The sequence below is a fragment of the Saccopteryx bilineata genome, chromosome 3, assembly GCF_036850765.1.
Source record: "Saccopteryx bilineata isolate mSacBil1 chromosome 3, mSacBil1_pri_phased_curated, whole genome shotgun sequence".
Lineage (NCBI taxonomy): Eukaryota > Metazoa > Chordata > Mammalia > Chiroptera > Emballonuridae > Saccopteryx > Saccopteryx bilineata.
The window spans coordinates 117,276,039-117,292,327 of record NC_089492.1 but is presented as its reverse complement, the minus strand read 5'-3'; the positions used below and the strand labels follow the sequence as shown (position 1 = coordinate 117,292,327).

At 41.9% G+C, this 16,289-nt stretch overlaps 1 protein-coding gene across 2 annotated transcripts in view; it reads right to left on the bottom strand.

Moving 5' to 3' along the window:
* SANBR (SANT and BTB domain regulator of CSR) overlaps window positions 1-16,289 on the bottom strand; it is a 108,795-nt gene that overhangs the window by 48,959 nt on the left and 43,547 nt on the right. Inside the window, exons 1-2 of one of the 2 annotated variants that reach the window (XM_066267199.1) lie at window positions 13,855-14,046; window positions 6,386-6,544 (exon numbers count right to left, since the gene is read on the bottom strand). In XM_066267199.1, coding sequence (XP_066123296.1) covers window positions 6,386-6,535 — 150 coding nt within the window. In that variant the 5' untranslated portion in view covers window positions 6,536-6,544; window positions 13,855-14,046. Of the gene's footprint in view, window positions 1-6,385; window positions 6,545-13,854; window positions 14,047-16,289 lie in introns of those variants that run through there. The other variant, XM_066267200.1, reaches the window with a different exon arrangement.

The window sequence follows — 16,289 nt, the reverse complement described above, 5'->3', positions numbered from 1 at the left end:
CACACACACAAACAAAAAAAACAATTCAATTAAAATATGCGCAAAGGACCTCAATAGACACTTCTTCAAAGAGGACATACCGATGGCCAATAGGCACATGAAAAGACGTTCAACATCACTAATCATCAGAAAATTGCAAATTAAAACCACAATGAGATATTACCTCACATTTGTCAGAATGGCTTTTAGCATTAAATTAACAAAAAACAAGTATTGGCGAGGATGTGAACAAATGGTAACCTTTGTGCATTGTTGGTGAATGCAGACTGGTACAGCCACTGTGGAAAGCAGTATAGTTATCCCCCAAATTAAAAATGTGTCCAGGTTAATATATTTAATACATAGTTTCTTTTCAGATCGTATAAATCTTTCGCCTTTTAAAAATGTTCCCTGGCCAAATAGCTTCTTTGGTTAGAGCATCATCCTGAAGCACAAAGGTTGCCAGTTCAATTCCCAGTCAAGGCATATACAGAACAGATCAATGTTCCCATCTCTTTCTCGCTCTCTCCCTTCCTCTCTTTATAATCAATAAAATAAACAGATTAAAAAAATTAAAAATGTAATTGCCTTATGACCCAGTGATTCGACTTCTGGATATATACCCAAAGAAACCTAAAACATTAATTGGAAAGAATATATGTACCCCTATGTTTTTTGCAGTATTATTTGCAATAGTCAATATTTGGAAGCAGCCCAAATGTCGTCCATCAATAGATAAGTGGATAAAAAAGCTGTGGTACAGCCTGACCAGGCAGTGGCGCAGTGGATAGAGCGTCGGACTGGGATGCAGAAGACCCAGGTTCGAGACCCCGAGGTCGCCAGCTCAAGCGTGGGCTCATCTGGTTTGAGCAAAAATTCACCAGCTTGGACCCAAGGTCGCTTGCTCAAGCAAGGGGTTACTCGGTCTGCTGAAGGCCCATGGTCAAGGCACATATGAGAAAGCAATCAATGAACAACTAAGGTGTCACAATGCGCAATGAAAAACTAATGATGCTTCTCATCTCTCCGTTCCTGTCTGTCCCTTGTCTACCCCTCACTCTGACTTTCTGTATCTGTTAAAAAAAAAAAAAAAAAAAAAAAGCTATGGTACATTTACACAACAGAATACCACTCAACCATAAAAAAAAGAAGGAAATCTTACCCTTTGTGACAGCATGGATGGACCTAGAGGGCACTGTGCTAAGTAAAATAAGTCAGTCAGAGAAAGACAAGTACCATACAATTTCACTCAAATGTGGAATCTAATGAACAAAATAAACTAACAAACAATATAGAAACAGACTGATAAGAGAACAGACTGACAGCCTTTAGAGGGAAGGGGGGGGGGTTGCGGGCTGGGTGAAAAAGGTGAAGGGGTTAAGAAAAAAAAAAACCCTCATAGACAATGTCAAGTTTGTGATTACCTTAGGTCAGGGGGCTAGGAGGAGGTACAAGAGGGTGCAGCAGGGATAAATGGTGAACACACACTACAATGTACAATGTACTATAGAATTGTACCCTTGAAACCTATATAATTTCATTAACCAATGTTACTCCAATCAATTCAATTAAAAATATATTGTTAGCCTGACCAGATGGTGGTGCAGTGGATAGAGCACTGGATTGGGATGTGAAGGACCCAGGTTTGAGACCCTGAGGTCGCCAGTTTGAGTGCAAACTCATCTGGTTTGAGCAAGGCTCACCAGCTTGAGCCCAAGGTCGGTGGCTTAAGCAAGGGGTCACTCAGTCTGCTGTAGCCCCCCAACCGCCGTCAAGGCATATAAGAGAAAGCAATCAATGAACAACTAAGATGCCACAAAGAGGAATTGATGTTTCTCATCTCTCTCCCTTCCTGTCTGTCTGTCCCTATCTCTGTCTCTGTCACAAAAATTTTAAAAAAATACATATATTGCTAACTGCTCTTCTGTGTTTAAGCAAAAATTACATATCTATGTACAAAAGAATGAAGTTAAACCCCTTATCTAACACCATATGCAAAAATTAGCTCAAAAGATCAAAAACTAAATATAAAAGTTAAAACTATAGGACTCTCAAAAAATATACAAGTATAAATTGGGTGAGAAGAATTTTCTAAGCATGACTAAAAAGGCAGACATCGGAGTAAAATGTTCATAGATTTTAACACAAACTTTTATACATTTGTACCCATGTGACTATAGTAACTTAATAGGTTAAAAACAAACCGAGAAACAAGGTTGATCAAGGTTAATATATTTAATACATAGAAAACTGTTATTATACCAGTACCAAATCCACAAATAGAAAAAGGACATGGAAAAATAAAATATAAAACATTCAACCTCTTCAGGATTTAGAGAAAGGTAATTGAAACTGTAATGAAATAACACTTATTAAAAATATATGTAAGGCCCTGGCCGGTTGGCTCAGTGGTAGAGCGTCGGCCTGGTGTGCAGGAGTCCCAGGTTCGATTCCTGGCCAGGGCACACAGGAGAAGCGTCCATCTGCTTCTCCACCCCTCCCCCTCTCCTTTCTCTCGGTCTCTCCCCCTCCCGCAGCCAACACTCCATTGGAGCAAAAGTTGGCCTGGGCGCTGAGGATGACTCTGTGGCCTCTGCCTCAGGCGCTAGAATGGCTCTGGTTGCAACAGAGCGACGCTCCAGATGGGCAGAGCATCGCCCCCTGGTGGGCATGCTGGGTGGATCCCGGTTGCACACATGCAGAGTCTATCTGACTGCCTCCCCGTTTCCAGCTTCAGAAAAATACAAAAAAAAAAAAAAAATATATATATATACACACACACACACACACACACACACACACACATATATGTAAATGAGAATTTTGAAGACACACACATACAAATAATACTTTTATAGACAGTGTAAAGGTCAGACACCCAGTTATGCTGACTGGAGTATAACATGGATGACCCTTCTAGTGGGCAATATGCAACAAGAGCCTTGAAAAATGCGTAAGCCCTCTGATCAAGCAATTCTGCTTCTGAGATTATCCCTTAAGGAAAGAAGAATAAGATATTTATTTGTAGTAGTCAAAAGTTGAATATAGCCTACATAGCCAACAAAAGGAACTAGATCAATAAATTATGATATAGCTCAAATAAAAGAATCATATACTGCCACCCAATATTATAGAAGTCTATTACTGACACATTAAGATGTTTACAATATGCTAAGTAAAAAAGCATGCAGCAAAACAGTACATTTGTTATATGTCTACTTTAAGACTGAATACATGTATAGAAAAGAATCTGGAAGCATATATACAAGGTGTATATCTTACTTTAGGTAGGGTCAAATTAATAAATTATGATTTTTTCACTGTATTCTCTGTGTGTGTATTCTTTAAGAACATGTATTTTTAGTAATAAAATTTATTTTAAAATTAATACTACGTAAAAATAGTCTGATTCATCATGTAGTTGATATCAGATGATACGGTGGAGATATTGTTAATTTTCTTAGGTTTGATTATGGCACTCTGGTTATGTAATAATGTCCTTATTTTAAGGAGATGCATGTTGCAGTCTAGAGCGTGAAACACTATGATGTCTGGAACTTACTTTTAAATGTCACAGAAAAAAATTACATAAAGAGATCAAACAAATACCTAGAATTGCTGAACCTATATAAAAGATATGGATGCTATACTATTTTTTCAACTTTTCTATATGTATGAAAATACAATAAAAAGTTAGAAAAGTAGTTGAATTCACCAAGTTTTCCCTGTTTTTTTTTTTTGTTGTTGTTGTTTTTGAGAGAGAGAAGCAGGGAGAGAGAGACAGAAAGACAGGAATATTGGGCTGGCTGTTACTGTATGTGCCCTGACTGGAGATCGAAACAGCAATCGCTGAGCTTCTGGACAACACTTCAACCAACCAAGCTATCGGCCATTAATTTTTATTGATTGATTGATTTTTTTTTTTTGAAAGAGAGAGACAGAGAAAGGAAAGGGGGGAAGGGAAGCATTCATTTGTTGTTCTACTTAGTTGTGCATTCACTGGTTGCTTCCTCTGTGTGTGACCTGACCAGGGATCAAACCTGCAACCTTGTTGTTTCGGGACAACACTCTAAGTGACTGAGCTAACCAGCCCCAGGGCCCAACTATTCCCTGTTTTAAAGCCTAACATGTAAAAATCCAAAAGGTGGAAACATATAAATTAGGGAATGATAATATACACAAAAACATAAGTTCCAACATCATTTCACAAGACCTATAACATATCCGAGGGCAAGTAATCCCTATGGGTACTGTTTTTTTCAGCTATAAAAGAAGAGGGTGTGACTTGGTTCATTTACCAATTCCACAGTATTTATTGAATGTATAATATATGATGGGCCAGGCAGAGGGGGAAATGCTTAAAACCTACTGGGAAAAATGACTAACTTCATTTCCACTTCTAGAACTCTGAGATGACTCACTCACTGCAGGATTCCTTTTAACAGCAAAAATTCTAAGGTCAATGTTTCTTAATATTGACATGTTCATGGACAAATTATCAGAAACTGAAGAGTTCCCTATAGGAATTTTTAGATGTTAAGTTTCTGAATATAATAACATTAATTTAAATTCTGAATATAATAACATTAATAAAATCCTCTAGATCATCAGAATGACAGATTATTTCAGTGACCATTTGCTTGTTCTTTACAATTAAGTTCATACCAAGAAATATTTAAATTGTCTAGCTAAATTAATAAAAAAAAATAAAAAATAAAAAATAAAAAAAATAAAAAAAAATAAATTGTCTAGCTAATTTTACAAAAGGACAAAGGTAGGGAAGGGACTTGGTGGAGGAGAGATACATTAGTGTCAAGGGAAGGGAAGTCATGTCATTGTGCAATGTAAGGCTTCAGAGTAGGTTAGAGAGGAAAGTGGAGAAAGAATGAAGGCTTTGAAAGGCACAAGGCAGTATTAGCTGAATGCAAAAAATTCTGTGCTACAACAGACCGCACAATATTTTTGTTATAATCAGCAAATCAATTTCAGCAAAACACTAAATTGATCACATTAAGTAAGCATTAGTTTACACTGTGTTGTCTTTTAGTTTTCACTTGTGTCTATAATCTGTGAATCAGGTTTATGGTGGTGTAGGGAGGGTGTTTATACTTAGTATCATTAGAGCTCATTTAATTTACATGATAATAAAAATAATTTAAGTCAATATCGGGAATCTGCCTGACCCAGCAGTGGCGCAGTGAATAGAGCGTCGGACTGGGACGTGGAAGGATCCAGGTTCGAGATCCCGGGTTTGCCAACTGGAGCGCGGGCTCATCTGGCTTGAGCAAAAAGCTCACTAGCCTGAACCCAAGGTCACTGGCTCGAGCGGGAGGGTGGGGTGGGGGGGTGTTACTCAGTCTGCTGAAGGCCCGTGGTGTGGTCATGGCACATATGAGAAAGCAATCAATGAACAACTATGATGTTGCAACGAAAAACTGATAATTGATGCTTCTCATCTCTCTTCGTTCCTGTCTGTCTATATCTATCCCTCTGACTCTCTCTCTGTCCCTGTAAAAAAATAAAAAATAGAAATTTAATAAAAAAAATTAAAAAAAATATAGGGAATTTTAAGTTTTTTGCCTTTAAATTGGTCTGTACATTACTCATAGCACACTGCTCACAGAAATTAGGGGATCAGGAAACACGCAGATACTCCAGTACTTCCAGCCTTCTGCAGAGTGCATTTCCACCAATGAAATAAAAGTTGATTTTGCATCTCATTTGCATAATCAAACAACTTTCTTTGACTTGTTTGCTTTTCTGATGTTCTTGTTTGATCACTTTTTTTTTTTTAGATTTTTTTTTATTTATTCATTTTTATTAGAGAGAGAGGGGGAGAGAGAGAGGGAGAGATAGAGAGAGAACAGGAAGCATCAATACCCATATGTGCCTTTACCAGGCAAGCCCAGGGTTTTGAACCGGCGACCTCAGCATTTCAGGTCGACGCTTTATCCACTGCGCCACCACAGGTCAGGATGATGTTCTTGTTTAATAAGAAAAAAATCAAATGCTTTTTTTATCACTTCATATTCACTTTAAAAATCCCCTAATTTTTGTGAGCAGTATGTTAGAGATTTAATAAAACAATCTTATTTACAAAAATTTTATCTACCCATAATTTTATAGGAACACTTCTATTGCTTAAATTAAGATATTGTTACTGAATTTTCAGTTATATAAACATGCAAGATAAGGTTAAAATTAAACATACCAGATGTGTTAATGTATTATATAATTTATATACAGTTTGTATCTAGTCAAATCGTATCATATGCACATTCAGTATTTATACCTACATATGAATAAGTAAAACTCAAACCTTTTTTTCTCTTTTATTAGTTGTTCCTTGAAATTGATCATTTTTTCTGATTTTTTTTCAGGAAATACCTGTGGGACTGGTATTTACCTCTTTGGGTGTTAATCCAGGCACAAGCCTTGCTACAGTTTCCCAGTTGATGGTCTGATGGATTCCGATTAATGGATAAAGGATCATGTCCAATACCATCTGATTATTATTGTTCAGGAAATTGTTGTTTTCTGAATATCCACGACTCATCTTTTGTAACTAGAGATAGAGAACAGATTTATTTGCATCTGATACACAAATGTTTTAGATCATTATAAACCAGTTAAAATTCATTCTTAAAAATGATCTGTTACTATGTAAAGGAATAATAAGCTGACCTAAAGTTAACACAAAATATATAGTTCAAACTCTTCAGATATAACAGCATTTTAATATTATGACTTGGTGGATGGATGGATGGCTAGCAGGATGGATCAATAGATCTACATGTGATTAAAGTATATATGATACAGAAATATTAGTGGTAGAATATAAGAGGTCCTGGCTGGTTTGCTCAGTGGATAAAGCATCAGCCCAGCATATGGATGTCCCGGGTTCAATTCCTGGTCAGGGCACAAAGAAAGCAACCATCTGCTTCTCTCCCCCTTACCTCTCTCTTCCCCTCCCACAGCCAGTGGCTCAATTGGTTCGAGTGCATCAGTCTCAGGAGCTAAAACTAGCCCAGTTGATTTGAGCATAGACCTGTGTAGATCCCAGTCGGGGTGCATGCAGGAGTCTGTTTCCCTATCTCCCTCCTCTTACTTAAAAAAAAAAAAATTCTTTTGACTTTACTGTATGTTTAGACTTTTCACAATAAAACATTGGGGAAAAAAGTTGAACACAATATATCTTCTTAAGCATATCTGATTTATACTTTGATTAGCAATTCATGGATGGTAGAGTTAAACTGTAAAAATAGCTAATTAAAAAGAATTATAATTTCATTTTAGTCCTAAGCAATGTTTATTTTTCTGTGAGTGAATGTCCACTCTACGAACAAGGAAGGCTGAATATACTTCATTTGTACTGATGTAATCAAATGAAACTTAAACCCAAGTTAATCTGACATTTTAGGATAAGCATAATCATTGTTACTGTGCCATGTGATTATTACCTACAAATGATAGGGAAATTATATCAACAACTATAACTGTGTCGTTTTTATATGTCTGAAACATTTTTTAGATAGTTCTCCTCTTCTTCCTTGTCTTCAGAAGTAATGTAACAATTGCCTGATAAGGTTTAATCCTTACATACATGCAAACATATACCCAGACACTCATATAATAAGCCAAAACACCTACACACAACAAACACACACGTGCTCACTCCTGCAAACTGGAGGCTCCCCTTGCTTCTTCCCCAAATCACGTCCCCTATTCAATCCAGGAGCCCCTGAATAACATATCCATTGACCAAGGGTGTCCAAAATCTTCAGGCAATAGGATTACCAAGAAAAAAAGGCTATAGGTGGCTTTCCAAATGAATGTAGTTCAATAAACATTTAGAGAGTCCCAAATATATGCCAAGCATCAGGGATTCAAAAATAAATATGGTAGGTCCTTGTCCTTGAAGAGTTTGTGGTTTGGTGAAGGGTACTAGCAGACTGATCATTTTAATATCATTTGCTGAGAGCCAGAGGAGGGACACATATAACTAGTATGTACTGAGTATTTTCTAGGATGGTGGAACTGTTATTTCAATAAAATCTCACTACGACCCTATGAAACAGGGGTTCTCCCCACTTTTACAAGATGAATAAACAGGTTCAGAGAAGTAACTTGTAGAAGGCCACAGAACTAATAAGAGGTAGAGCAAAAACTGACTCTCGCATCTATGTTGTTTCCATTATATGCAAGAGGTACAAGGAGAGAGCAGATTGAGAATGATGGTTTAGGGTAGAGAAAAACAGAGTAAAACACCTCAAAGTTAGTTATAATTCAATCAAATAATTTTGAAAAATTCTGTTTGTGAGGTGGGGAAGGCTGTGATATCAATGTGAAAATAAAGCTACACCATTTAACTTAGAGAATTATAAAAATTTATGTCAACTGTACTTCAAGAAAGCCAAGATTAAAGAAAATAATTTTAAAAACTTTTTTTTTGGTATCACTGTATGTGAGACACTTCTTATTTTATTCAAACATTTACTGCCTAGCGTGTGGAGGACCCGGGTTCGATTCCCGGCCAGGGCACTCAGGAGAAGCGCCCATTTGCTTCTCCACCCCTCCGCCGCGCTTTCCTCTCTCTCTCTTCCCTTCCCTTCCCTCCCCTCTCGCAGCCAAGGCTCCATTGGAGCAAAGATGGCCCGGGCGCTGGGGTTGGCTCCTTGGCCTCGGCCCCAGGCGCTAGAGTGGCTCTGGTCGCAACATGGCGATGCCCAGGATGGGCAGAGCATCGCCCCCTGGTGGGCAGAGCGTCGCCCCATGGTGGGCGTGCCGGGTGGATCCCGGTCGGGCGCATGCGGGAGTCTGTCTGACTGTCTCTCCCTGTTTCCAGCTTCAGAAAAACAAACAAACAAAAAAAAACAAACAAAAAAAACATTTACTGAACCCCACTATGTGCCAGGTATTGTATCTGAAGTTAGAACAGACAAAAATGAAACAAAGTTATAGCTATAGCTAGTTATATCTATGATTTATGGCTAGTTATAGCTATGATTTAATTGATGAATTTTGAGTTGAGAATATAATCACCAAACAGAAGCTGTTCCTATGGAAAATATCATATATTTTAGAACTAGCACAAAGCAAAGATTCACTGATAGACCACTACAGTGCTAAAAGCAGTGTACCCAGAAGTCTGCACCTCTGGTTTTAGTATTAACTTCACATATGCTCGTCAAAGTAAGTTATCTGAACTTCAGTAATAAAATTAAATGATAATACCTCTGACTGACATCACAGAGAGGACCAAAGGGATTATTTTGTGACAGCACTTTGAAGACAATAAAAATGCTTCACAAATGTGATAGAGCAGCGGTTCTCAACCTGTGGGTCGCAACCCCGGCGGGGGTCGAACGACCAAAACACAAAGGCGACCCCTGTATTTTGGTCGTTCTACCCCCGCCGGGGTCGCGACCCACAGGTTGAGAACCGCTGTGATAGAGCATCAAATAACAGTATCTATCTCCTAGGATTGTGCTGAGGATCGTGTGAGATGTTTAAATGTTAGATTGGAGAGTTGGAATGAGAAGCTCTCAGTAAGTGTTAACTATGATTAGTATTATGTAATTATTTACATAAAACATTGATGTAGGACATCGGGTGGTAGTCATCAGAAAGTTATCCTACATATAGCTATATGAGCATTAAAAAGAAGCAATGAGCCCTGGCCAGTTGGCTCAGTGGTAGAGCATCTGCCCGGTGTGTGGAAGTCACGGGTTCAGTTCCCGGCCAGGGCACACAGGAGAAGTGCCCATCTGCTTCTCCACCCTTCTCCCTCTTCTTTCTCTCTATCTCTCTCTTCCCCTCCAACAGCCAAGGCTCCATTGGAGCAAAGTTGGCCCAGGTGCTGAGGATGATGGCTCCATGGCCTCTGCCTCAGGCACTAGAATGGCTCTGGTTGCAACAGAGCATTGCTCCCTAGTGGGCTTGCTGGGTGGATCCCAGTCATGTGCATGTGGAAGTCTGTCCCTCTGCCTCCTGGTTTCTCACTTAAAAAAAAAAAAAAAAGAGCCTGACCAGGCGGTGGCACAGTGGATAAAGCGTCGAACTGGGATGCAGAGGACCCAGGTTCAAGACCCTGAGGTCTCCAGCTTGAGCGCGGGCTCATCTGGTTTGAGCAAAGCTCACCAGCATGGACCCAAGGTCGCTGGCTCAGGCAAGGGGTCACTCAGTCTGCTGAGGTCTTGTGGTCAAGGCACATATGAGAAAGCAATCAATGAACAACTAAGGTGTCGCAACGAAAAACTGATGATTGATGCTTCTCATCTCTCTCCATTCCTGTTTGTCTGTCCCTGTCTATCCTCTCTGACTCTCTCTCTCTGTAAAAAAAAAAAAAAAAAAAATACTAAGCATTCTAAAATCCATAGCTTCCTAGGCCTGACCTGTGGTGGCGCAGTGGATAAAGTGTCGACCTGGAAATGCTGAGGTCACCAGTTCAAAACCCTGGGCTTGCCTGGTCAAGGCACATATGGGAGTTGATGCTTCCAGCTCCTCCCCACCTTCTCTCTCTGTCTCTCTCTCCTCTGTATCTCTCTCTCTCTTTCTCTCTCCTCTCTAAAATGAATCAATAAAATTAAAAAAATATATTAAAAAAAATAAAATAAAATAAAATAAAATCCATAGCTTCCTAGCAACCAGAGGTACACTGTTGATGGGCCAGAATCATGTTGTGGATACAAGTATAGCCCAAATTTTCATTCTGGTTCTACCATTCAAGGTATTATATGGTTCAGATCACTTATCTCTATGCTTCAATTTCCTTATCTGTAAAAAAAAAAAGAGTGGCTAGCCCACATACTTCTGAAGATATATGGACTGAGTTACCTGGCACAGAGTAAGGACTGTATGTTTGTAGTATTACCATTCCAAATATCCTCAAATCAAACAAATTATAAATGTAAAGGTAGCAGACAAAAGAGACAGCAATTTTTCAATGAAGTACACTTTCAACACAATGAGTAGAAAGTCAGACCTAGATTCTTATCCAGTTTTACCACTTTCAATTGTCCCAGCTCGAAGAAAATAATACCTGCCTTTGGGGTTGTTATAAGGATTAAACAGTAATATATAAAGCACCCAGAACACTATCTAGCATAAAAAAGGTGCTCAACATCTTGACCAGGTGGTGGTGCAGTAGAGAGAGCATCGACTTGGGACACTGAGGACCCAGATTCGAAACCCCAAAGTTGCTGGCTTGAGAGTGGAATCATAGACATATGGTCCCTGGGTTGAGCCCAAAAGTCACTGACTGGAAACCCAACCTTTCTGGCTTGAGCAAGGGTTCGCTGACTCAGCTGAAACCCCCCTGCAAGGCCTGTACAAGAAAGCAATCAATGAACAACTAAAATGCTGCAATGACGAGTTGATGTTTCTCATCTCTCTCCCTGTTTGTTTCTGTCTGCCTCTCTCTCTAAAAAAACAAAACAAAACAAAACAAAACAAAAGGTGCTCAGTAAAATATTTATCATCACTGTTATTATTTTTCCTCCTCCTATTTTGGCTATTATTGGCATTAAAAATTTCTAAGAATTATTTTAATAATGTAAATCACTGCCTTGATCCCAGCTGAAAATAGATTTTACAGAAAACTTAATTGTACTCCACTTGTGTGCCTGGCATATCACTTTCCACACGGCTCAATTTAAGATGCATGTTAGAGTGTCGGCCTGGCGTGCAGGAGTCCCAGGTTCGATTCCCAGCCAGGGCACACAGGAGAAGCGCCCATCTGCTTCTCCACCCCTCCCCCTCTCCTTCCTCTCTGTCTCTCTCTTCCCCTCCCGAAGCCGAGGCTCCACTGGAGCAAAGATGGCCTGAGCGCTGAGGATGGGCTCTGTGGCCTCTGCCTCAGGCACTAGGATGGCTCTGGATGCAACAGAGCAGCGCCCCAGAGGGGCAGAGCATCGCCCCCTGGTGGGCATGCCGGGTGGATCCCAGTCGGGCGCATGCGGGGAGTCTGCCTCCCCGATTCCAGCTTCGGAAAAATGCAAAAAAAAAAAAGAAAAACCAAAAAAAAAAAAAAAGATGCATGTTAGGGTATGGAGTATTTTTTCATAATTTGTTAGGGCCTCAGTAGAAAACAGTCTAAAACAGAATTCAAGGCAAGAAACGAGGTGCTTTATTTTTCATTTCCAAAAAATTTATTTAAAATTCTAAAATATTTATTATGTCCTACAATGTGTAGGCACCAGTTAATCAAAATACTCTCGCCTGACCTGTGGTGGCGCAGTGGATAAAGCGTCGACCTGGAAATGCTGAGGTCGCCGGTTCGAAACCCTGGGCTTGCCTGGTCAAGGCACATATGGGAGTTGATGCTTCCTGCTCCTCCCCCTCTTCTCTCTCTCTGTCTCTCCTCTCTCTCTCTCCCTCTGTCTCTTCCTCTCCTCTCTAAAATGAATAAATAAATAAATTAATTAAAAAAAGAAAAAAGATGTGCAGAAAATTAAAAAAAAAAAAAATACTCTCCACACCAAATACTTAAAAACGTGTATGTATATTTCAAATGATATTTATATTATAATATACATGGTTTAAGAATAATTTAAATCATCTAGATGTGAACATTCTTTTTCTGTTGACATTTCTTTACACAACTGAATCATACCAAGTGAGAGAAGAGTACCCAGTATTAATTCAATTAAATGAATGTTCAAGGAAGCATCCCTTAGAGTCTGAATGTAAGTATGAAAGGCGTAGCATTGATGGGTAGTCCTTAATATACGATAACACACAAATTCTCTCAGAATAGCTGTCACAGTGCATCCCATTCTTGGGGGGGGGGGAGTATAGGCTTATCAAAAACTGTGACAATAAGAAAAGTTTGAAGCTCTAATTACACTACTACTAAATCTACTCCCATTCATGACAAAATATATCTTAAAAGTTAATGTGTAGGTTGAAAAGTGTTATTCACTAGAAACAAAAATTCTGTTTGTTTAATGCACAACACTTTTAAAGAATGCAGTTCATGTCCTCTCCCCCACTTCCACAAGCTTGGTTTATTTAGATGTATCTATAAGACCAATCTAATGAATTAAGACCGACAGAGGCTCTAGCCGGTTGGCTCCGTGAATAGAGCATCAGCCCAGCGCATGGACGTCCCGGGCTGGATTCCGGGTCAGGGCACACAGGAGACGTGACCATCGGCTTCTCTGCCCCTGCCTCTCCCCCTTCCCTCCCACTTCCCCTCTGGCAGTCAGTGGTTCGGACGCTTGAGGGAGTCTCACTATCTTCCCTTCTCTCATTTAAAAAAAAAGTTGAAAAGAAAAAGAAAAAAAGGACCAATAGAGGTCCACGACTGGCATGATTTCCCCCCCTTTTTTTGAAACTGAATAAGGCTCCCAAAGACAGAGACCACTTTCCCTAAGCAGCGGAGCGACGGGGAGCGAGGGGCCGCAGACAGGTCACAGGCCCCTGGCGCAGGGGGCGGGAGGTGACACTGAGTCAGCCCGCACCAGGGGGCACCTGGTGTCCAGGCTCCCTGCCCTCCAACGAGGACGGAGCCGCTGGCTTTCTGCGCGAAGGAGAAAGTAAAATCACACCCGAAACTCGGGCTGCCTAGACCAGAGCCCAGCAAGCCTCCGGCCCAGGGCGTCCCTGCGCGGCGCGCCCTTGGGGCACCGCAGACCTCCGCGCTCTCCCGCTCCGCCCTCGCCCCCGCTGGGAGCGGACAAAGGCGCGGGAGAGGGGCGAGGCTGGGAGCGGCCTCAGGGAGCCTGGGCGGGTACAGCTGCGGACTGCGCTGGGGGGCGTCCGCGGGCGTTCGGCCGTCCGCCGGGGAGGGAGGCCGCGGCGGAAAACGCGCGGGCTGCCACGGCGCCGCCCCTCGCCGCACTTGCCGCCCCCAGGCCGCCATCTACCGCTCACCTCTATAGGGCCGCGGCGGCCCTTGCTGCTCCTCTGTCACCTGCGGCGGCCGCCTCTGTCCGCGCTCGGGCCATGAAGCTCCCTCCACCCGACCCCGGCGCCCCGGCCGTGACACTCACACCGAGCCTCACACGCCGCCCCGCCCGTGTGTAAGCGGCTGGGACCAGCGCCTAGGGCCGGGGAGCGCCAGGCCCAAAGCCGCCCGGCCAATCGCGGGCCAGCGCTGCAGCGGCGGAGCCAATGAGCGGCGAGCTCCTGCCGGGCGGGAGGAAGCCGAACGAGTGGCTGCAGCAGACGGCTGCGGCGTCTGCTTCTGTCTTCCCCTGCCCTCTCTTGGCATACACGCCTAGGCTTGTCGCAGTGCAGCGTCCCCACCCTCCCAGCGTCTTGTCTCTTAGCAACCAGATCCTCCGAACCTGGTCTTAGGTGACCAACTCTAAGTCCAGAAGAACGGAGAAATATGGGAGAGGTAAAAGAACGCGGAGAAAGAATGGATGAAATGGTTTTGGGTGCAGGTCACTTGGGTACAGCTGCTCAGGTTAGGTAGAATGACAAAATTGTATGACCTGAGGGACGCTAAAAGTATCTTAGGTTAAATATTGTCTTTATCTGGAGGCATCTCTTGAAAAATGTAAATAGCTCTGGGTTACAAATTCAGTTTTGATTCATATTAATAGGTTCAGCATGCGTGTGTTACTGTGTATATCACCACTGGGAACCCAGTAAGATGTATAAGGCCCAGATTTGTATGGTAAATATTACATGTCATAGTTTAAATTTCCACTTGGAATGTGTCTTTTCAGAGAACCAAAACTAAATGTTAGAATCAGAAAGAAGAGGAAAAGTAAAGTCCTATCCAAATCAATACTGTAATGAGATCTGATGATGAAGTGGCTAACTGTACAGAAAAGCAGTTTTTTCCAATTGTTTCACCTGTGACTTTCTGCAAATCTCTTACTACTTTTGCTCTACAAAGACATTAGATTTAGGCAAGTTCTATACCACCATACATCATTTAAATAAATTCTTAAAGTGAGGCTACTTGCTCTCTACTTCCTCCCTCTTTCACATGACTGGACCCCAGTTGTGAGGGTAGTGAGCCAGCCTAAACCCTTAGGACAATAAGGACGCCTAAGGGACTGGAGAGCAATAACGTAGAAGGAACCTAAGCCATGAATTACCTGGAGAAGCAAAGCGGCCTAACAGGCCTTAGACTGCCTGTCTACCTCCGTACTACTGCATGAGAGAAAAGTCTGTCTTGCTTTTAGCTACTGCATTTTTTGACCCATTTGTTACAGAAGCTTAGCAAAGTCCCTCAGAGGGAAAGTTGGTCATGAAAGTGGTGTGCTGCAATAACAGAGATCTAAGATCTATATGGCATTGACAGGTAGAAACACACTACAGGCTGGAAGGCTGGTAACTGTTTCCACATGTATTGGGGAAAGTATCACCTGTGTTAATGTGGAAGGCAGATTATGAAGCCTTTAGCTCTGAGGGATGTAGTTGACAAAAGGTCAGAATGTAACTTGGTGTTGGCTGCCACTCCTTGCTTTTAGCAAAGTTCAACAAAAAGAAGTGAAATCAATTAAGAACAAGCCTGTTTGCAAGCACACATCAGAGAACAGAGCTGCACTATTAGACCCCACCATAACATCTGCTCCAGCTGTTGGTCCACAGGTTACTACGCATCTCTGGGGGAGCAATTCAGGCATTTAATGTTGGAAGTTTATCCTCATCTCTCTCCATTCTTTTTTTTTCTTTTCTTTTTTTTCCCTGAAGCTGGAAACAGGGATAGTCAGACAGACTCCTGCATGCGCCCGACCGGGATCCACCCGGCACGCCCACCAGGGGCGACGCTCTGCCCACCAGGGGGCGATGCTCTGCCCATCCTGGGCGTCGCCATGTTGCGACCAGAGCCACTCTAGCGCCTGAGGCAGAGGCCGCAGAGCCATCCCCAGTGCTCGGGCCATCTTTGCTCCAATGGGGCCTTGGCTGCGGGAGGGGAAGAGAGAGACAGAGAGGAAGGCGCGGAGGAGGGGTGGAGAAGCAAATGGGCGCTTCTCCTGTGTGCCCTGGCCGGGGAAATGGAACCCGGGTCCTCCGCACGCTAGGCCGACGCACTACCGCTGAGCCAACCGGCCAGGGCTCCATTCTTTTCTAGAACGATATTCATTTACAGAATGAGAACTAGAAAAGATCCTTGAAAAATCAACTTCTTCAATTTTTTCATTTTAAAGTCAGAGAAAACTTAAGTGAGTTGTCCAAGGTCAAATAGCCAACTTATTAGGTTCAATGACCTTTGCCTAAGGAAGAATCTTTCTTTGACATTGCACAGATGTTCCTTTCTGAGGCCTTTTTTTTTTTCAGAATGGGTAATTTTACCTAAGTCTTCCATCCACTTTCCCTTCCTCATCAAGTCTAACTCTTTTGTGTTC